Source organism: Harpia harpyja, chromosome 3 (assembly GCF_026419915.1).
Source record: "Harpia harpyja isolate bHarHar1 chromosome 3, bHarHar1 primary haplotype, whole genome shotgun sequence".
Classification (NCBI taxonomy): Eukaryota; Metazoa; Chordata; class Aves; order Accipitriformes; family Accipitridae; genus Harpia; species Harpia harpyja.
In genome coordinates, this window is record NC_068942.1 from 52,474,553 (window position 1) to 52,497,917 (window position 23,365).

At 38.8% G+C, this 23,365-nt stretch overlaps 1 protein-coding gene across 11 annotated transcripts in view; it reads right to left on the reverse strand.

Annotated features, from left to right (window-relative positions):
- The window catches only part of HECTD1 (HECT domain E3 ubiquitin protein ligase 1), a 65,667-nt gene extending 44,350 nt beyond the window's left edge, over positions 1-21,317 (reverse strand). For all 11 annotated transcript variants that reach the window (XM_052782550.1, XM_052782546.1, XM_052782543.1 and 8 more), the window contains exons 1-4: positions 21,167-21,317; positions 18,648-18,939; positions 1,470-1,704; positions 337-564 (exon numbers count right to left, since the gene is read on the reverse strand). In XM_052782550.1, coding sequence (XP_052638510.1) covers positions 337-564; positions 1,470-1,704; positions 18,648-18,787 — 603 coding nt within the window. In that variant the 5' untranslated portion in view covers positions 18,788-18,939; positions 21,167-21,317. The remainder of the gene's footprint in view (positions 1-336; positions 565-1,469; positions 1,705-18,647; positions 18,940-21,166) is intronic.
- Positions 21,318-23,365: the final 2,048 nt, after the last annotated feature.

Consider the following 23,365-nt stretch of genomic DNA (forward strand, 5'->3'; position numbering starts at 1 on the left):
AGAGGAAATGGCCTCAAGTTGCACCAGGGAAGGTTTAGATTGGATATTAGGAAAAATTTCTTTGCAGAAAAGGCTGTCAAGCATTGGAACAGGCTGCCCAGAGAAGTGTTGAGTCACCATCTCTGGAGGTATTTAAAAGACATGTAGATGTGGCACTTAGGGACATGGTGGTTTAGTGGTGGACTTGGCAGTGCTAGGTTAACGGTTGGACTCTATGGTCTTAAAGGTCTTTTCCAACCTAAACAATTCCACGATTCTCTAAAAATACCTAGCCATTCATTTATTAAACATAATAGAAGTTAAATTCACAGCATATTGAGCCAACTATTACGTTACCTGATGGTCTTCATGTTTTAATAAACTAGACAGTGATTCTACACAGATCTCTAATGAAGAATCCTGAGGCTCCATTTTGCCACAGAGTCTGGATACTACAGCCATAGCTGAATGCAAAGTATCTTTATGAACAAGGTGTCCACTGTCACGAATGAACGTCAGAACACAATTCAACCCTCCAGCTTCAAACACAGCTCCTGACTCACGTGTACAGATTAGTTCTAAGACCTATGACAAAGTGAAATTTAATTAGAATTAAGTACACATAGAAAGTCAGTTATTTGTTTATATCCATCTACAGAACTCGTTAAGAAAACAAAACAACAGAACAAAAAAAAAACCCTTCTCTTCCTCAACACCCAGAAGGTGCCAAAGCCTCCAGTACTCTAGTAGTTACAGTTTTCTTCAAAAATACAGAAGCGAACACAAGAACATCCCCCAATGGCACGGTCATAACAGGTGTCCATGAGGGACAGCTAAATAATAGTATCTCTTCCTGGGAGAATTAAGTCTTTGGATAACACACAACTGAGAGCTCTGAAACTTCCAAGAGTACTGTTTACTTCAGTGATGTACTTTTAAGTAGACTAGAACTAGTAAATAAGAAATACATGCATGAACTCAGATGCCATGGTAATGAAGGACTCAAACTATATACTATCACATGGCCATGAGTTATGCTTTAAACAAGAGACTTTAAGGGTCTTGTAAATTTTTCCAAAAACTTCACAAGGGTGCAGAGGAGCTGTGTCTAGTGCTACCGAAGAGACAGCAGACAATTTTTTTTACAGCAGGTAATTTATCTATATCTGGAACAATTCTTCATTCCCTTTTTAGCGTAAAATTAGCCTTTAACACTCTAGTCATGCAAGATAAACATGAAAACTTTCTTCTAATACTTTTTGTTTCTTTTCCTGTACTTTTTTTTTTTTTTTTAAGGAATCTCAGCTTTGAAGAGCACCAGACTGACAGTAAAGATAAGCAGCATCACTGGCATGTATACTTTTATCATACTCTATGTTTTTGCTTCAGATTTTAATAAAATAAATAGGATTAGAATATGAACAAGCTCTTCAGAAACAGCAAATTCTCCAGCTACTTCTTAAAAACAGAAGGTTCTTCAGTACATGTACCTTCACACACTGCTCAGCCAAATCCCTGCTCGTTCTGTTGTTAAGTTCAACAACTACTAAACGATTACAAAGTGCCTTGATAGCTCCATCCACTCCCACAATCCTACGGGTGCATTCGGCTGATACATCCAGATAATACGTTATGGCACGAGCTGTTACTTCTAATACATTGTCTGGAGCACTTTCATCAAGAAAAATTTTGCACAGTGCTGGTAAAAAAGTTCGAGGAGGACATCTGCAGGGAAAAAAAACAACACAACAACACATTACTTAATGTAGAGAAACTTGCACAATTTAGTAATTTCATACACTTTCACAGATTACGGTTTTTCATGCTGACGTGATTTGCTCAATTAGTTTAGAGTTGGTTCAGAGCAATCATTTAGAACGCTAGGATGCAAGCATCTCATACACACCCCAAAATTCAAATCAGTAATCTGAAAAGATGCTGTATTAGAAGAAGCCAGCAGAAGAAAAATATTCTTGAAATTTTACAATCATACAGGGAAAAATGTATCTTCTTGGGAAATTATTTTAGGAATTAACCTCACATCACCAAACAGAATGCATTTTTCTTAGCGGAGCTTCAAGATTCATGACTAAATTAACCATTAAATATTATGTTCAATACAAAGACTAAAGATTTTGGGTTTGCTACACAATTTAATCCTCTGAGCGGTCCTTCTTCCCTATGTCATAAACATTCTCACTTGTCTTTTTATCCTATTTCAGCCTTGCCCCCCACCCCACCCCCCTGCCTCATTCTTTTTCCCTAACCACACTGAGAACATATTTAATTCATTTAGCTTGCTTCTATTGCATTTTCTCTTCATATCCATGCCTTGGTAGCCTCTGGCTCTCCTCTTTATTGTTAGCCTCATTTCCATATGCAAGGATAGTTAAGAACATCCCCACAACTTCAGAACAAAATAAGCAAGCTGCAACAGTTCTTCCTCTATCCCTCTGACATAATAGGATACAAACCAAAATGGACGGTCATAATAATGCTTTTCACTATTATGGCAGCTGTGGTTAAGACTGATTTGGATCAAAAGTTATAAGACATAAAGCTATACTTTAAGTCAATTTATCTTCCAATAGCATGCATACTTAGCAATAAATAACATAATGATTGCCCAGTGCAATGGTAGACTTCCAAGGTGGTGGTGGGGAATTAAGTGAAGGGGATATATGCTGTGACAGTAGTTGAAATAACTGGACACCTCACCCCTAGACACAGGAGATCAGACTAAATCTACAGGAAGCAAATATTGCAACTTTTTCTTAAACTAGGGTTTTGGTCTGCAAAAGAAGGCCTAAAAAACTTTTTCTAAATCCAAAAGAAAAGGAACAAAAATAATAGCATGCTTTTTGGTCTGGAAGACAGGTGAAGTACTCTCAATGAATCATTTTAAAGACTAACCCAGAGGTCATTCAGTACCCCATCTGGCATGCACAGCAACTCATACAAAGGCAGCAAATCCTGGGACAGTAGAATGCTAATAGTTTCCCTGAAGATCTGGCCATGCTTTATGAAGTAATTAAATAATACTGCCTCACAAATAAATACATTACCCAATGATCCTTAATGACATAAATTAATAATGAAGCTTTGATAAAGCTAAATCATATATTTAATACTTGTAATAGCCTGTCCAGCCTATACTGTCTGTTGTTCTTCAGAAATTTGCTATTTAACTCCACATCTTAAGAAGAGTTTACACAGTAACCTTGCATTTTAAAGACATTATCCACTGGCAAAAAAAGTCTAAAATTTGTACTCACTATTAGATGACTACCATACAATGACAAGATGCATTTCAGTACATAAAATTTAAAGCAGACAGTGCTACCTGTCCAAGTGTTTTGGTGTTGGATCTTTTACACTGCATTTTGTGCCACACCAGACAGATCACTAAAACAATGCTATGAACAGTGTTCTTCAAACATTATATTGCAAGAAAAAAAATTTACCAATAAACACAGATCTTAAAAAAAGCAAACCAAAACAACACCACACACGTATAACCAAGTGGAAGGTAAGGAGCTCCACTGTCTCCATTGTAATAGTAGCAAGTAATAGTAAACCATTTTTCTCAGGTTTCCAAAGACAGCAGCAGAAAAAACCCTCTAGATTTTTGCAGGGAGTTAAAAGCCATATTTAGCAAACCTAACATTTACATTTTTTTCTACGATTTAACAGTTTATAAAAAGACACAGCACAAATGGAACTTGGCTGTATTTTTTGAAAATGGAAAATTAAAAATTTGGAAGAAATCCGTTCCTGTCCTTAAAACGCCTGTCCACGAGAGCCAATTACCCAGCAGATACAGCAAAAATACAAAGTTACTAAGTCTATCATTTATATTTAATTATTTGCCAGCACACAAAATGCCAGTGCACTGTATCAGCAGCACTCTTCTAATAAGACCACAGCTCACTGGCAAAAACTTAAGGGCTTGGGTTTTTTTAAAAAGACTTTTTGCCAGAACCTCTAGATACATTAGTCAGAGACCATGTTTTTTCAATTAGGTGGCAAATAACCTGCACATGCTCTCAGGACACTTTTTCTTCTGACTTAGAGGAATGATTTGCAGTCGTCCAAGAAGGAAATCAAGTTCTATTATAAGATTTCAGGAAGAAACTGTAGATTTGTCACACACTTAACCTGTGGGAATTACTTGGTTTGCAAAATAAAAAGCTACCCAGACTTCAACTAATTTTGTAGACTATAGTAATGCATGTTGAATTCCTATAAAAGTGGCAATAAGAACTTCACTTGTTCTGAAAAAATAAATTATCCTTTCTGAAAACAGCAACTGATTTAATTTTAACAAGAGCTTTCACAGAAAATTCTTTCAAGCTACTTCAACCTCTGAGCTCTATGTACTTGATTCTTGTTTCTTTTAACAGTTCAGTTTGGGGTTTTTGTTTTTGGTTTGGGGGTGGGGTTTTGTGGTTGGTTTTTGGTTTTTGTTTTGGGGTTTTTTTTTAGTTTTGTTGGATATTGCTGGTAACCAGGAACTTGAGAGTTAGACTACACCATGTACAAGAGACAGCAGAAACATTTTATGAAGATTTATTAAGGACAATAATAAAGACTGAAGAGAAAAAAGGAGAAAGAAGCAATACTGAAGCTTTAATTTAAGTGTTAAGTTCTTTTTCCCCTCCTTTTTCCTGGAGCAAATCAAGAAGCAACACACACAAAATCACAGGCTTGAAAGTAAAACAGAACAAAACACACCAGCTTTGTGGCACGAAATTTTATGCACTACCCACCCCAGTACACACTAATTTACTGCAAACTAAACATTTGTGATGCATATTATGTTTAATATTTTTTTCTTTTAAAAAGTTAATTCATTGTATTTCAATGCAGAATTCATTAAATATTTTTAAACAGCTGCCTGTTACCCAACAACGAAAAAAGTCTAGCCTTCTAATTGAATGCTCTGGACCAACTATAAACTAATCTAACAAATCACATAATCGATGTGTAACAGAAAAACACATAGTAAAAAAGGTGAAAACCAGGACAGTTTATGAAGAAGCATCAGTCATATAATGATGCATATAAAGATAAAAAGTTTGATCGTTATTACAGCTCATACAAATGTAGAAGTAATAGAAGTGTAAACTTCATTTTTCTCAGACATTGTTATCAGGAACATGGCAAAAAAATAAAACTGGAATTTTTGTCTTAGTCTCCAAAACAGCAAATGAGAGATTCTTATTATTATTTTAGCACACAATACGTACAGCCATGTCATCTTCTTCCCTCTCATGTCTGTCTCAACTCAAACAATTTGGTTCCAGTTCTACACAGTACAGTAATACAAATTAAGTTATTGTCCTTAAAGTCATACCAGGCAATAAAATGCGTGTGGAAGTCTGAAGTATTTCTGAAGAAAGCAAAACAGACAGACCTGGATTCTATCAGCTCTGAGTCTCTGCCAATGAGACTGTCAAAAAGTATTTTTATTACTGTTTTATAAACACTGCCTTAACAGTCTATTATATACAGCTACTACTTTTTCCAAACAGGTCACAGCTGGCAAGAGATCCGACTTGTTTTTTCACGACCCAAGGAATGATAGCAACACTGACACTGACTTTGAAAATAAAGTCATCAGTTGTATTCTCAGACACAAAAGACACATTTGGCCAATGCAGTCCAGGATACACCATTTGCCTAGATAGGACCTCCCTCTATACTAACTTGTCCACTGCTCTGTAATATTATTTTGGGCCAATATATTGCTATACTTTGTTCTAAGCAGCACAGTTCTTTAACATTTTGAACTTGTAATGATATCAGCAGAAAAAAAAAAATGTTTACTATGCCAGCCAAATATACAAGGTTCTTATATATATACTCATATAGAACAGCTTTTCTGGTCAGCTATAGACTTTTAATAATTCTATGAAAATAGAATTGTCAAGTTATATTTGTATGCTTTTCTGAAATACATCTTCAAGAAGCCATGCCCAAGCCTCTTCAGATAGTCTTTCACTCTGTGGGTGGCAAGAGTTTGAGACAAGACAAAAAAACATATTAGTGTATGTAAATTATTTCCCAGAATTTGAACAGTATTCCAATTGTGCAGATTGTTATGAATAAGGTAGTAAATTTCTGTGCTGAACTAAGTGAAACAATCCAGTAGCAGGAGCTTCTTCAGGACAAATGTAATTGACTGGCCTTCATTAATATCACATAAGCAAGCAGGTAGGAATGCTTTCACACACATGCATACCCTGCAAGTTTAAAATATTGCCTTCTTCCCACCTTAACTTATTGCACTCTTGGTATCTTTAGACACATTAGATCAAGACTGAGCCTCACTCATTCCTAGCTCTGAAGTTCTCATTGCATTGTCTTCTCCTATCCAGAAAAGTTCCTAATAAGCACCTCCTTCTCCTAATCTATTGCCTGCAACCTACAAATCATCAGTATTTGTCATACTGTAGCATCTGAGGGCTCTTGTCACAGATCAGGATCTCCCTGCACTAGCAGAGCAAAACAACAGATTCCATCCTAGAAAACCTACAAGTATAATTGTACAATAGGACAGATACAGACAAAAGAATGCAAACCAATCATCCCACATTATTACACCTTATCTTGGTATCTCAGCAGTTTTGACAACTGCGATTTACTGTTTGGTGTATCGCATCATTACATTGGATTTCCTTATTCCACTTCCTCACACCTTACTGTCAGTTAACCCATCACCAGCATTTTCTGCTATTTTAATAGATAGGGAAGATGGTATTTTATTCTGACTTCTCCAAAAGCTATCAAAGGAATGAATTGCACTGATGTTGTTATGCCCACAATTGCTACCTAAATTGCCGATCTGAACGTGCATGCAAAATGACCAGGTAAGAATGATGCTCTACTTTGCTTCATTTGGAGCAATAATATTCAGAACAAGAGGAAGATGTACAACCTACATGCAAAGTACGTATCTACTCCTACTGAAGGTTGCAAAAGAACTTTGACCTTGGTTCTGTAATAATTAAAAATACATTATTTGCAAAAATATTTGGTCCAGGCATTGGAAGATCTGGTAGAAACAAGAGCAGCAGCTGAAAAAAGGGAGAGAAAATTTACTACACAACTAGATAAACCACATGGACTGCTAAGAGTTTTAAACAGAGGGATTAACACGCCGAACATTCTCAATACAAAGAAAAAAACCAAATAAACTTCAATATTCTGTAGTAAAACATTGCTGTATTTATTTCATGGTGAAAACTACAAACTAATGTTCCAGTAGACAAAGAACAGTTAGTTACACAGGAACTCTTAAAAGATGCGCACAGATTATGTTCATAAGCACACACATGCTGTACAGATAAATTCAGATTCCTTTTGCCTGTTGAAGTCCACTCAGGCCTTAGCAGTCCCTAAAGTTCCTGCTAGCAAGGAAACAAAAAGTAACAGTTCTGTCATTCACACACAGTCTATCTAGATCAATGGTTGAGCCTGTAATAGCAGCGAAGGGCGTACCAACACATGTCCAGTGCTCCAGCCATAGTCTTCTCAAACAGGTGGCTAGAACAGTTACTGCATAAAATTGTACAGCTGTCATTTTGAAGAACTTCAGTCATTATGCTGTAGGTAACTCTTCTATCAATAACTGTGTTACTAACAGAAGTACACAGGTCAGCTTTATAGAGATCACCCTCTAATCCCCAAATCTGCACTAACCTATTACATGGGTCTCTCGTGGTTGAAACTGAGCATCTGCTCTACACATCTCAGGGGCAAGAACATGCATGTGCGAGTAGTGCCAGAGAAATGGCTGGAAGGGGTAGATGGGAACACCAGCACACGATGGGAGATGGGATGCAACACTGTCACAGCCATATAGCAGGTGTCCAAAGTACACCCCTCCCTTCTGTCTCACAGCCCTGTTGTGGATTTCTGTGTGGTGGCACCTGACCCCTAAGAAAAAGGGAAAGTTTCACCCTTACTCAGTGAATGGTCTTTACAGCTCAAAATTGTGCAAACACACTTTCAAAGTAGTCCTTGTTTTCACTCGATCCAATCCTGACTAAAGGCACCTTATCACTAAAGTGTAAGCAAAGGCAGCACAGGGAAGAGAAATCCACTGCTCACCTGGAAGCAATTCTAGCAACCAGGTCCTGAGAAGAGCACTTTCTGAGGACCAGCCTCTCTTTTTAATGAAGCATCAGATAAGCAAATACAATCAGCACCAGTAGGAACCAAAGAGTGAGTCAGACAAGCCATGTTACATATGCGTCACTATTACACCTTAATTCCAAGGTAAATCCCTATGGGCTTCCTTAGGCAGGCCAAAATAGATCAAAGGGACCTAAAACCGTCTCAGATATTTGCTGTAGAAGATTAGGTTCCATCAGTAATATAAACCCTAATGCTATTCCAACTAAGATTATGCTCAGAACTAAAATGTACTTTGACAGGTAGTGAAGCAAAGCATTTCAGGAGTGTCTGTACCACAGTGGCTGCACGTTGGACTTGCCTTTAGAAAACTGTCTACATGGGAAAAACAAGGCTGCCAAAACTTCCCAGGACAGCAGGGAGGCTGAGGGCAGAACTACAACACTGAGTGAACTGATGTGACAGGACAGTAACCGATGTTCAGCTTTGAGTACATTTCCATCTACTGACAGATGATGTTTTTGATTTCCAAAAGAAAAGAACACAAATAAACCTTTCATCACTGCAGGCCTCAACTCCCACCAAGGGCAAAAAAAGCAAAGTGCATAACTTCTAAACTTAAAACATCCCAATATCAAAACCTGTTTCACCATGTTGCCTTTATCTATACCATGTATTAACTAAAAACAGTAATAAATCTCAGAAAGAAAAAAGTTATGACAGAAAAAAAAAATGTTGCTTTATCCTCAAAGTTGGGTGAGGAGAATCATTCCATTCACAATGACCGATTTGCAGTGGAACAAACAAAAAGATAGGGGTGAGTTTGTTTTAATACAGGGAAGAAAAAAAATATATCTTTTTTTAATAGTTTTTGTTCTTTCAAACTAGAAAATAATGACTAATAGGAGCTAATAGGTAGCTCCAAAGTTCAGATTTCTATTTAGGCACTTCTCCTAATGAATATGAAAATTAAAGGAAAATCTTTTTAGATTTTCATTTCTAAGAAGCTATATTAACATCATATTGGGCACTTCCTAAAGTACTTTTAAAGAGTACTTTAGAAGAGTCATTAGGGACCAACTTGGTGAATTAATGAGGTTACTCTGTGCTACTTCTTAGTGAAAGGCTGACTTCAGTGAGTTAACGAGGTTACTCTGCAACCGGCACTACAGCTCTTGCTAATTACTTTAAGTCTCTCAGTTCTGGATGTCCACCCAACTTCATTCCTGTACTCCCAGGATAAGAGCTTCTGCTACTTATTATCTTCTGAGTCTTCCACCCACGACATTTCAAAGATCTTGCTGGAAGACAGGTTGGTAAATAACAGTTTTTACAAAGTCTGAAATAACTACTATTCAGTATCAATATTTACCCTTTATATTCTAATCCATTAAGACTAGGGTAGTAGAGCATTCTCTGTCCCCTGTACTGACATCAAGAAAAGAACTAAACCACATTTTAAAAGTGCTGATTCTGTATAATTTCTATTAAAAAACATATTCATGCTTTCAGTGTTAAAATGAGTTTATTAGATTGTAAAGCCCATGATACACAAGTTCTTTAATATACATTCTTCCTCTGCAGAAAATTTAATTGATCTAAAAACATTTTCCAAATACCACAATTGTACTGATAAGAAGTCAAGAAAGGCTAGGTAAATTTATCAATATAATTATATTACTACAGCATTTACAGCATTATAATCAGCATAACTGACACACCTCTGAATCTCCTTCACCCCCCCCACTCCGTTCCCTCTTTAGGAACCAGATTATCCATAGGCATGCAAAATTCTTCAATAGCAACAGCAGTAAGCTCCTGCCAGTGCTAAGCTCTTAAATGAAGTGACTCAGCTGATTTTACAGCTTGCCAGTGTAAAAAGATACCAAGGAACTAAAAATAGACACTGTAAACTTATTTCTGTAATTACATTTCATATCTTAAATGCACTTAAAAGCCCTAGCTAAAACAGCAACAATAATGGTAGTTTAAAGACTAGGGTTGTGTTTAAACAAAACCCAAAAGAAGGAAGAAAGACAGACAACCCCACTTCATCCCCCAAATGGTTAACACAAGTACTGCCACCATTAGGGTGTGTTACTCAATTCCAGAGTAACTGCTGGGTTCAGTTGATGCATAACCCCGGCCATGTGACAAAGCCTTCGGCTTCAGGCACCTGGTCCAAGACATGTGATTTGTGGAAGCAAACCAAGCTCAGCTGTCTGCCAGCATTTGTGCTGGATCTTCAATGCATACCATCTGCTGAGACCAGTTAGAAGTGGGAAAATAAGGAATTACATGTGCCTAAACTATTTAATAATTATTTAATATACAATAATTTTAAACAAATTAAAATGCTGAATCTAAACCTCATTAGTAACTGGTTTTGAGGAAAGATATACCATTTAAAGACTTGTGTCACACAACTTTAAAGTTTCAAAGAACATACATCCTGCACAACTGATTTGTTCTTAAAGCAATAGCAATTCCAACTTATTTTTTATTAATTTTTTTTTTCCTTTCTGTAGTTCTCTCTATGGGAGGAGATCTCAGACTTTCCCTTATTGTTTCTTCTGCTGAAAAACCGTTTTCTTTCCACACATGAACCAAAAACATCAGCAGAGTAATCAAGATCATCCACAAGAGAACTGCCCGCACACCTGTGTTGCCTACATGTATTCTTCTGGACCTATTTCCAAAACATACTGTATATACGCTGTTTTCTTACAATGCTGTTACAGAACAAAGGCCAGAAAACATCCACTTATACATAAAACTTTTGCGATACCACACTGTATTTTAAAAGTGCGAGGAAGAAGCAACTAAAAATTAACTGCTAATTTCAGATCTTTTGCCACAATTACAAAATATTAAGCTTCTACAACTCTGAATCTCTACTCTTAACTGCAATCACAGCTCAAGCCAATAAAATAAAGCTAGAGAATTAACAACTCCACGTTGTATCTGTTCCAGCAGAAACTCTGCATTATTAGAAATTAAAAGAAATTAATTTAGAATTCAAATTTGACATTTAGAAAGCTTTCAAACTTCCTTCTAGCTAAATAAAGTACAGACAGCTGAACCCTCTTCTGACAGTTCACTATTAGGAGGGAACACATCACCTAAGCATTCAACTACACATTCAATAAATATCAGTTGTGTAAAATGAAACAAAAAGAAAAAATGCACAGAAAGAAACAGCTTCTGCAGGATAAGTAATTTCTAAATAAATTTTTCTAAATAAATTATCATTAGCTTTGCTCTTGAATTTACAAAGGATGTGTTGGGCTGCCTTTTGCATTTTTCAGTATCTCATAAAAGATATGCCGTGCCTCAAGGTAGTAATTCCACATATGCTTGTTCTCCTATCCAGCATTTTGTTAATATTTTGCAGAAACTTGGTCCACAATAGCTGAATAAATTAAAGAACTTGAAACTACAGATACTTCTGCCTGTGATTTCCACTAGTAGCAACCTCAATTGTGCAAACAGATAATGATTTGAGTACACATTACACTTGTTAACATTCCAAAATGAAATAAGCAATTAAAATAAAAAGTATGATTTCCTAAGTGTGCCTAAATATGCCCATCTCCCCACAAGCTTCTGCTAGATTTCCAGGTGCTCAAAAATAAAACCGACTTAAACAAGAAAACTTCAATTTCCCCATTACCAGTCTACTGATCATCTACACTGTCTATGCCTCTTGCATAGCCTGCTCATAAGAGGCTGATATTTAAAATAATTTGACTAGTACAGCCATTCAAGAAAGGAAGCCCACTATTTGAAATTCCTGTGACATCTATTTCAATGGTCTTATCCAATCTATTAGGAGATGGAATCTTTTGAAAGGTCAACAACTCACTGCCTTAAAATTCTGCACCCATCTTTTGCGTAGTACTTGCAAGAATCACTTCTATTTTCTCTCACACACAAAACCCTGAATGAAACAAAGGGTACTTGATGATACTACTGGGAAAAAAATGAAAAAAAAAAAAATGGAAAAAAAAAGGCAGACTAGTAAATAGTGACAGCGTGATGAGTTACACAGAATTGTCTGGACTACTCACGAGGCACAAGCTCATTTAAACAGAATGTGTCTTAACACACACAAATGCCAAGTTACAGATCTTAGGTAATACATCAAGCCATACCTAAGAAGCGAGCAATCATACACTGGAAAGCAACTCTGAAGATAAATAACTAGAACCACACTTCCTGTATGATGTTTTGGAAACATCTAACTAAATTTGGGATGTATAACTGGTAACAATAAGTTAAATGTACTACTATAAACAGCATGGATGAAGGCAACACTGGAAAATATTTCTGAAAAACTTGGAAATTGAAGAACCGGAGAGGGAGAGGAAGATCAAGAGCTGATGAGATCCTTGTGTGCAAGTACATTCATAGTAAGAATGGTATTGGCTTTTAATCCAATAGGAAAAGGTGGACTAGCCGCCTGCCATGCCTGGCCAATTCACATGGAAAAGGACAAGCAAATTTCAACAACAAAGACAATTAAGCAGCAGATTAAATAGCAAAACAAGGGGTAAATTTAGGTAGGATGCCCTACTGGAACCATTAGCTACACATTACACTTGTATCAAACAAGATGCTCAATTCAGTAATAACCAGGTAAAATATAGGGCCTATGACAGAAGACAGGATGTCAATTTAGATGACCTAATCTTCCCTTCCGGCCTTTGCAACAATTAAGATTCTCAAAATGACTAGACAAGGCTAATTAATCTCCATAATACCCGTGACAATGAGGCCACAATTCCCATTTTACAAAGAGCAACCAGAAAGATGTTAGTGTGTTAAAACTCTCAACATTGTAAAAAACCCAACTGCCCAACAAACAAAAGCCTTAAAAATTAGAAATAGTTCTAAACATTATGCTGAAACAAGATAGCTCCCTGAAAAATACAGCACACACCCCTACTTCCACCTCAGAAAAGCACTCTACAGGATGCTGAAGATCCCACTATATTGGAGTCCACAGAATGAGCCACTCCAGTGCTGGCATTTCACTCCTGCCACACCCTCTGCCTTCACTAAAAGGCAAAGTTAGTAGGAATCACGTGAGTCTTGCCATTGTAAAGCTTACAAAATTTCCTTTACTGAGAGATGCCTGCATTAGTCCAAACCAGTAATTCACTAAGAACATATGCTTTGCATGGTTTAAAATAATGAAAACTGTAGTCTACTGCTGACAGCAATACTTATCCTAATTTAGTCACGGCTGCACTCCAGCACAAAACTGTAATAATGGCCTTTTTTTTTCTTTCCTTAAAATAACAGAAGCAAATCCGTAGGACACACAACATGAAACCACCTTGATACAGACAGAACTGCCCTCTCAGCCTGCTAGTTTTAGCCTGATTGTTAGATCTGTTAAAGGGCACTTTACCACTGTCTGAATTACAAAGATGCTTCTAAAGCCAGCCCAAACTTTAAAAATAGGCCTGAAAACCACCACTTCGGATTCCTATCCCTATCTCTACAAGAAAAATTGGGTTTCCCTCTCTCTCTAATTTTGATTTACTGGAGTTATACAATCCTGATAAAGACAGGAGCCTGTAGTTTTAAGCAATCAGGTGGAGGTAAAGCTAAACTGTTCCATGTTATTCTACAACAGTCTCACTAGCTCACATCAATGCAGTTTTTGCTTCACTAGAATTTCTTCTTACATTTGTTATTACATGTTAGCAAATACAAAGTATAGATATACCTTTTCCGTAGTGAATACATACTTAAGAAAGAACGTTTAATGTAAATTAAAACAAATGTATTTGATCTAAAAAATAAACTGAAAGGATTTCTATTTTACGCATTAAAACCCCAAATTCTGATCCTTTGTATCATTTTTGCTTTTATTTGTCAAATTAGCTGATAACTCTTGGTAATTCTTTGCTGACCAAATCTGTTAATGCTAAATATAGAGGTGACTTAGGACAGAGCCAAAGGGGAAGACATGCTTTCTCTTTCTGAGCATTAATAAGGTCTATTTCATCTGTTCAGTGCAGAAAAGATTTTACTCAGGTTTTACTTTAGTTGTTATACAACTGTCTTGTTCTACCAGTTTTCCTTATAATTAAGGAAAATAATTAAATAACATGTTCCTTGCTAAATACTTCTACTCTGCAAATAGGGAAAGAAAATTGCAACACAAAGCCCAGATCTGAGGGGTTCTTATTTTATTTCACCAAAAATAAAGTGAAACGATCAGACAGGGTGGAAAAAGATAAACTGAAACACACTTATGTGGGAAAGGGCCATATTAATAAAGGGAGATTGTAACTAACAGCCTCTACATTGTCTTTGAAATCACCTGTAACAATTTAAACACTAAAAATACCATTTCAGTTATGTTTATATAAAATGCATACTTAAAACTCCTGTTAAAGTTGACTAAATAGCACACAGTTTAACTACAATTTGAGACTAACACTTACAATTGCAATGAGTTTAGCTATTTTACTCCAACTATTTAACAGAACCATTTCTATTCACTCATTAAGTTTCTGTAGTTCAAGCTACTGGCTTTTGCTGCTGGTAAAATGTTAGTCATTCTTCATGCTAAGTGACTAACAATGTCTGTGACTCATTATCACCAGAAGATGAATATGCCGCCGATTTTTGTAATGCTAACATATGAGTAACACTAAAAATAATTTAATCAGATGTAATATGCAAATCTGGGGAGAAGTAAAGAAACGTCAATTATTTGGCACCACTACCTGTTATTGGCTGCATACCCCGCAATCTGTTGTGATACTGCTAGAACTTTGCTGGAACACTACAAAATACACCACCATACATTTGCGCCTACTTCCGTTTTTCTGATTTGATCTGAAACACTAGTTTCAATATCCATTACACCTGTACAGAAACAAATTATTAGCTCTAAAATACAACATTTCCTTGAGGATATGTTTGCAAAGTAACCCTATTACTTTACTGCAATAATGAAGTACAAGATTTTGAATCCATCATTTCAACAGAATCATAGAATGGTTCGGGTTGAAGGGACCTTAAAGATCATCTACTTCCAAGCCCCCTGCCACTGGCAAGGACACCTTCTACTAGACCAGGTTGCTCAAAGCCCCATCCAACCTGGCCTTGAACACTTCCAGGGATGGGGCATCCACAGCTTCTCTGGGCAACCTGTTCCAGTGCCTCACCACCCTCATAGTGAAGAATTTCTTCCATACATCTTCCTTACTTCTTCCTTAAACCTACTCTCTTTTAGTTTAAAACCATTACCCCTCTTGTCCTATCACTACAGTCCCTGATAAAGAGTCCCTCCCCATCTTTCCTGTAGGCCCCCTTTAGGTACTGGAAGGCTGCTATAAGGTCTCCCTGGAGCCTTCTCTTCTCCAGGCTGAACAACCCCAACTCTCTCAGCCTGTCTTCACGGGGGAGGTGCTCCATCCCTCTGATCACCTTCATGGCCCTTTTTACACTTTTTTTTTCCTCCTAGTTTGTGATCTTTCTTTGCTAAGTGAGACTGTGTACTGGCCTTAACTCCGTAAGGAATCAGTCTGGAAACAGTGTTGTGATTTTAGGGAAAACGCATAGCATTCACGTCAATATTTTTCATGTGTCTCTGTTTCATAGCTTTACCAGTCCTCACCATATGCAGCTTCTAATCACCAGATGTACTTCACTAAACTGATGAGGTTTTTCTTAGCTTACGCCATAAGAGCAAATCATTTCTTATGTAAAACTGGACTAATACTTAGTATTTAAAGTCACTCTAGCTGATTCCTGAAAAACATCGCATTTCATTCTCCCAGAAATTGACTGTTTCAAGATTCCACCTTCCATGTTCCAGTTGCTGGATTCCACAGATGAAAAACTTTCTTAAAATTTTCTTAGTCAACATAATTAATAGCAATAAACAATTCCAAGATCTTGAAATAACATCTGCACAGCATACAAAAATTTGGGAATGCTCTTCTTGCTCAACAGAAGAAAAAATGTTGTAAAGTCTAGAGGTTGGTTTTCTTACCAACAGAAAAATATGTCCACATAATAAATCAGGCATACACTCAAACCATTTTCAAAATTGGTTCCTGAAAAATGTGTTTGGCAACCCTTCCGTCACATAGTAAGTCTCCTGTTTAGACAAGCAATAATTCCTTTAAAAACATAGCTGAAAAGCAACTTTAAAATATTATCAAGGATTATTTTAGTTACACTCTCTCAGCACATGACAGTTTTGGCTACTTGAACTGTCATTTGGAAATATTTTAAAAATACTTTACAAGACATGATCTATTTCTTACAGAGTTTCAAAATATATAAAGTAATTTTGAAATGCAGGCTGTGATACCACAGGCACCCAAGACAATCCACTGAGAAGTTCTCCACTGAAGAGTGTATACCTTTCTCTGCTTCTCTCATATTTCCAGTTATGCAGTTTCACCTCCAGTGCTCGTCAGACACGTCTACAATCTGCTGTAATTCACTGTAACAGCAGAAAACTAGCCATCTTCACCAGTGGTTTAAAGAGCAGCTTGCTCTTTTAGTGAATAGAGGTGTCCAGTAAACCCTGATGCTGGCATGAAGCAAGAATATGGTTGGGAGGAATAAAAATGATAGTGATAAATGGGAAGAAGTAGCTCTCCCTTCTGAAGGTAATGAGCTGCCATGTCAGCTCACCAAATACTGTGGAACCATATTTCAGTATATTCATGGCGCCAATCAAAAGTAGTTTTAACTTTATTGTAAAATCACTTCAACAGGCAAGGAACCTTGATAACTTTTTCCCAATTTACACTTTATTCTCTTCTGTTTGAGGGAAGCTTACAACAGCAAAAGAGATCAAGAACTTAGAAGACAAATAAAATTAAATTATACCAAGGCTCAAAACAAAAATTAAAATGCCAAATGGTATTTTAAATGTTTCTTCTTTCAGACATAAAACCTAATTTTAAAACCACAACACTGCAATAACAGAGCGTTCATTATCTATACGTCAAGAAAAAAAAGCACTTGGACTGTCTAATTCTTTTATATTGAGATGAAAGTCTGTTCTAAATAAAATGCATAAAACCCACAACTGGTTTATATTTTTTAAGTTGACATTTCATTTCTGATTCGCAAATACCCAGAAGATATCCTTACAAATGCTTATGCCCAAACTTCTACTTCTGTTCTATACTGAATATACTGAAGCAGGAAGTTACCCTAGATTTGTCAGAAAAATTCATTCTTAACTACCAAATTCTTTTCTACATATGCAAATTAAGAAGTCAGTAAATCAGCTTTTCCAAGGCTGAAAACAGTGCTCCACCAGTATCAGCGCTATGAGGCACAGATAAGGAAGTCGACTGCATCTCCCTACAGTAAGTCTCTTCCAAGGCAGTATTTTACCTGTAAGTGCATCAAGGCCAAGATAAGGCAATTTTAAATTCTAAAGCAGTGTACGAAACTGTGCTCACTGTTACATAACTACTACAAATCCAGATTTTAGAAATGTATGAATTTTACACTTCCTGTACTAAAGGCAGTACTGAAAAATGAACAGCATTTAAGAGGTAAGCCCCAAAACTGTTCTCTTCTTTAGGGCTACAAAACTAAACACTGTAGCAAACAACTACCCTCTTAAATGCTGCTAAACCCGCACTCCTAAAAAGCAGGATATATCAGAAAGACACTAGCCATACTCCGAGATGCAAAACAAAGGAAAGTGAGAGTAATGAAAAAAAGATGGAAAAGAGGAGAGATGTAAGAGTCTCAAAAGCAGAACCGGGGAAACAAATAAAATAAAAAAAACCACCCCACCCCCCAAAAATGTAAGAGGTATCAGATTTAAAAGTTGTGATTGTTTACACTTTTGCTACCTCCTTTCTAGACTACTCATGGGCCCTCACAGGAAATAGTGTAACACATGCACAGCAACACTATTAAGTAATAGAAGTGGTTACATCAGCATTTTGTGCTGTGAGAAATATAAAAAGGAGTGAGAGCAGGGACTGTGCTATATGAAGTGTACAAATGCAGTTGAGAAGCAGGGTGGCATGAACAACAACATTCTTCAAAGAAGGGGCAAAACATTAGTGTGAACAGTGGTTAATATTTGTGATTTTTGTTTGGATTTACAGAGCTTAGGAAAAGCTACTATATCTCGAGAAAAGTGTTGCAAGAGTATGGATGTTTAAATATATTTAGGTGATCATTATAGTTTTAATGCAAAAAAAAGTTTTTCTCTACCATTAAAAACAAAATAAAACAACCCCAACACTTCCACACTGCAACTCTGAATACATTTCTCTAAATTAAACTATCAGATCACATGTCAGAACACGCACTGCAGATCACTCACACTACAGTTTTTAATCAGACAACAGTACTTCACACAATAATAACAGAAACTCATCAGTTCAGTGATCTACACTCAAGTTCAGTCTGTAAAAACATTTCTGAGGCTGAAAGTTTCTAGGAATGTTAAATGTTATACACAGCTACCGAGAGAGGAAAATAACATTCCATAAACGAAAGCCAAAGCTACTTACGTTTCAAAACAGCGATCCACGTTGTCTGACATCAGAAGTAGCATGCATAGCTGTTCCAGTGCTATTAGCTGCATATCCCTTTCATCTCCCTGCCCCATCTGCAGCCATTCCAGCAACGTGTCTGGGTCCACATCTGCCATGGTTTTGGGGTTTTTTTTAAAAAAAAAAAAAAAAAAGCTGCCTCCACTTAAATTAAAAAGTACCAAAAATATCCTTTAATTTTTCAAGCCAGACTAACTTGAGCACAATCAGTATCTCTCTTCAGCCAGCCCCAGGCTTTTGCAGTTTTCACCTGGAAAGCAAAAAAAAAAAAAAAAAAAAAAAAAAAATATCATCACCACAATCTTGTCTTTAAACTTTTTGGATTTGCTTCTCTCTAAAATGTATAGCATATTTTTGGGCTGTCATTAAGAAAACTTCCACATATTTGGTTTTTTTTTTCCAAAGCTTTACATGTAAGTAAACAGCAATGAGTTTGTTCTGTTTCACTGGAAATAAATCTCTAGTTCCAGCTGACAATCAAGTAAGACTTAGAGTCTACTCTTATTTATAGGATAACTCAAAATTAAAACTTAAGTAGAAAAACCTGTGCTTAACCCTTTCGTATATTCTCAAAGCTAATGCAAAGTGTTGTCTTGCCTATCCCCTTTCCTTTAATACCACTTTATAATAGTGTCCAATTTTCTGAAAGATTACCTCCTCACTAAAGTATTCAAATATAGAAAGACATCAAATGTCACATTTTAAATACAAACCCACGAAACAAAAAAATTGAGATGTACCACTAAAGACTTGTAGAATCTTTGCAAAAGTTTTATTAATCCTTCACCTTTTAAAATACCATTCGAACATAAGGAACATAAGCTTTTTAAGTCAAAGGATAAAAAAGACAATTTAAGAATCACTTCCATTTTCAAGAGTTAGGGGTTTGGTGGGGTTTTTTATAAAAAAAAATGTATCTAATTCATAGCTATTAAAAAAACACAGTGAATAATTCAAATAATTCATGTACATATAAGGAAAACAACATTATTTGTTGGCCCAATGCCATGGCTGCACATGCAAGCCGAAGACCAAAAAAGTCCCTTTAAAATGTTAAAGGGATATTTTTGACCTATGTGCTTGCTTTGCGTTTTACTAACAAATAGTCAAATTCACCTCCCATGCCTAAGAACACAGCAAACATGACTATTTTCATATAAAAACTAAAAGGTTACAAACCAGTCTCTCCAAATTGAACACACAAGGAAAAAAATTGACTCTTTTTTAAATATGGCTTATAAAAAAATAATTAGTTTACCAAACTCATAGGTAAATATGAAATGCTGGACAGTGTCCCCACAAATTGAGGGGGGAGTCGGGGGGGAAGAAGCTTGATCTGGACAAAGTCTGCCTGCTTGTTTACTTGCTGCTAATGAGTTAATAGTTAAAAAATAACTCCATCAAGGGCACATCTACAAAAGGGAGTCAGAAATTGGAATTATATGAAGAAACATACACTGAATCAGTAGTGCTGTTTCACAACAGCTTTGAACTCAAAGACATGACAAAACAAAAGTACGATGGACATGATGTTTTTGTAATTTAGGGCCATAACGATATTACAGATCACTCAATTACTGTTTGCCAGTTATATATATTTTTGTTATTGCTGCAGTCTTGCTGTAAAAAGTAATTCAAAATGTTCCTAAACTCATTTTCTGTACTTTAAACAATGCCTATGGTCCTCCGAGCTGTTTACAGACAGTATTTCCTGTTCCAAGACTAAATAAAACTACTTTCAGCTAGTACAAGTGGGATCGTACTCTAAGTATAAGTACCTCTGCTTAACGCGACTAAGTCGTCAAATTCAGGTTGGGGGGGGGGAAGGGGGAAAAGAAAGGGTGAAGGCAACAGAAACAAGGAAATTAAGAGACAGTGAAAGCGGGGTAAGTTCAATACAGGCACCTGCTGTTCTTCCAGCCCAGACGGGCTCTAACCAGACGGAAACGAACCACCGAGCAGAAAACAGAGCAGGGCGAGAGGCCGGGGCTCCCAGGAGAGCCGCACCAGAAAAGGGGCCAGGCCGCAGCTAAACTCATCCCCGACCGCCCGGGCCTACACATACACACACACACGCAGACAGCCCCCCCCAAACGGGCCCCAGGCCCGCGCGCGGGGATTTGGGCCCCCCTCCCCACACCCGGCCTCCCGGGGAAGGGGAGCCCTCGCACCGCCTCCCCCCTCCCCGCCGCCCCCGCGCACAGGCGAGCCGCCGGCGTGAGAGGCTCCCCGGCAGCGCCGCCCCCGCTCTGCCCCTCGGCCCCCACACAGAGATTTCCCGGCGCGCGCCCGCCGCCGCCTCCTCCCGCCCAGGGCCCCGGCCCGCTCCGTCCGGGCCTGCCGACAGCGACCCGCCAGGCCCGGGCAGCGACGCTCGAGTTCCCGGCGAGCCGCAGGCCTCGCAGGGTGACCCGGCCTGGCGGCTCAGGAAAGGCGCCGTCTCCTCAGCGCCGGCGGAAGCGCCCCCGCCGCTTTACCTCAGCCTCCCGGAGCCTCTTCGCCGCAGCCCACCCCTCCTCAGCGCCGCGGGGAGACAGGGGGAGAGGCGAGGCGGCGGCAGCCCGAGCCGCGCAGCAGGCGGCAGCCAGCGGCATCCATGGCGCTCCGCCCGGCACGGGATTGGGTGGGAGGAGGGGGAAGGGAGCCGCGCCGCGGCCTCGGGGGGAGGAGCTGGCGCCGGCCGAGCGGCCGCTGGGGGCGCTGCGGCAGCGGCCCGCCTCCCGCCTCCGCGGGGAGGGCCCACCTCGCTCAAGCGGGTGAGCGCTGCCGCCGCCACCGCACCCCGGCCTGCACCCGCGGCGGGCCTCCCGGGGCCGGCGAGAGGGCACCCCCGCCTCCGGAGGGGTCGGGGCCGGGGCCGGCGAGAGGGGACCCCCGCCTCCGGAGGGGTCGGGGCCGCCGACCCTGCGGCCCGCCGCGCCCGGCTCCAGCGCAGCTCCCTCTGCCTGAGGGGAGCCTCGGGCCCGGCTTCCCCCGCCCGCGCCCCCTCGGCCGGGCGCCAGCCTCGGGAGCGGGGTCCCGGAGCCCGCCAGGGCGCCCGGCCGCCCTCGAGCCGTCGGGAGCGGGAGTCGCGGCCTGCCCAGCGTGTCCGCCGGCTCCCCCCGGGCTTGGGTGGCCTCTCCATGGCTGCGTGGGGTTGTGGGGGGGGTTTGATGGTTACAGGCCATCTTATTTCATGCCAAATTCCGGTCATTTACTTCAATATAGTGTTCTTTATATTTGGGGGGGGGGGGGAGGGCGGGGGGAGGCTGACACCGTGCAGGGTCCACTCTTGAAAACACTGATCCACCTCAAGCGCCAGCGTTGAAGGGGCGATGGTGAATGGATTTAAACGTCTCGGTAACGGGGCTTTCAAAGCAGAGGTTTTAACTTGCCCTTACCCTGTAGTGAATTTGAGATAACTGCAACAGTGCCGTGTAGCTGGAGACACGTTTTGCAGTAGAGTAGCCCCCTGCCACACGTGTTGCAAAATGCTATGGGGTTACCTTGCATGTGGTTAAAAACCAAAGGAAGCGAACTGCTGTAAACTTAAAGGACTAAAAGTACTTTATGGCAAACTGCTATAAACGTAAAATGAACGGCTAAAAGAGAAGGGTCTTCAAAATAATGTCCTCTCTAGGATGGCGTGTGTTTTTCTAAGGAATTTAAGCCCATTAATATAAGCACAGTAAACAAGATAATCGTACATTTGAATGTCGCTCCTACCTACCTCATAGACGTTTCCTGTAATTAGGGGGCTAAAACTACACGCTGAACAAAAAGTCAATAGCAGTCATGCTTGGTTAAAACTTGCCGAATACAGAAATTTTTATTGTTTGGTGTTATAATAATACCTCTAGAAAGTGTTGTCTTTATTGCTGCAGGGTTTTTTCAGAACACAAGAACAGTAGTTCCTTTGTCTCTATTTCTGATTTCTAAGGCAAATTAGCCTTTCTGTCTTACGGTATTATGTCTCTCTCAACTGCCACTTCTTCCAGCCCTGCTGAGATTTGCATGTATATCCTTTGCCTATGTTTGTCCTTCAGAGGTCAGCAAGGCTTCTTATATGCTTAAAGTTAAGGACATGAGACAGTAGGAAGACTGAGTCTGCAGTCTTTAAATTTAGAAGCTTGATCTTCTTTCACTTTCACTGGTGCAGAAGCAGCAGCAGAATTAGGCCAAACTTAGGAGAACCTCATCTGCTGAGCGACCTCACTCTTGTTGCATGATGCTTAAACAGTTTCCTTTGCTTTTTATTGTGAAGAGAAGTTTTAATTAAAGCAACATTATGAATTTCTTCTGAAGACCAAAACCAAATGCGAATTTTCAATTGTAAAGACCAAAAACTTTGAAATTGAACATATGTTTCACTCTTTTCACATAGGCCGCAGTTTCTGGTTCAGGTGTCTTTGGACAGATACATGGTTATCCATGGAGAAGATGAGGTTATCAAAATATAGATCAATTTAAGAACAAAATCAAAAGTTTAAATATTGTATCTGCAAAGAATACAAATCATGGTTTTTAAATACTATTAAGTAGGAGTACAACACTTAAAAATACTGGAAATAGCTTTCAGTAGTGTACATACTTATTTCTAAATGGGTAAACATAAATACTTCCACATCCTGTTGCATTAATTGCCCAATTTGATATATCCTATAATTATTTTTTTATATATATTAAAGGAAGTGTAT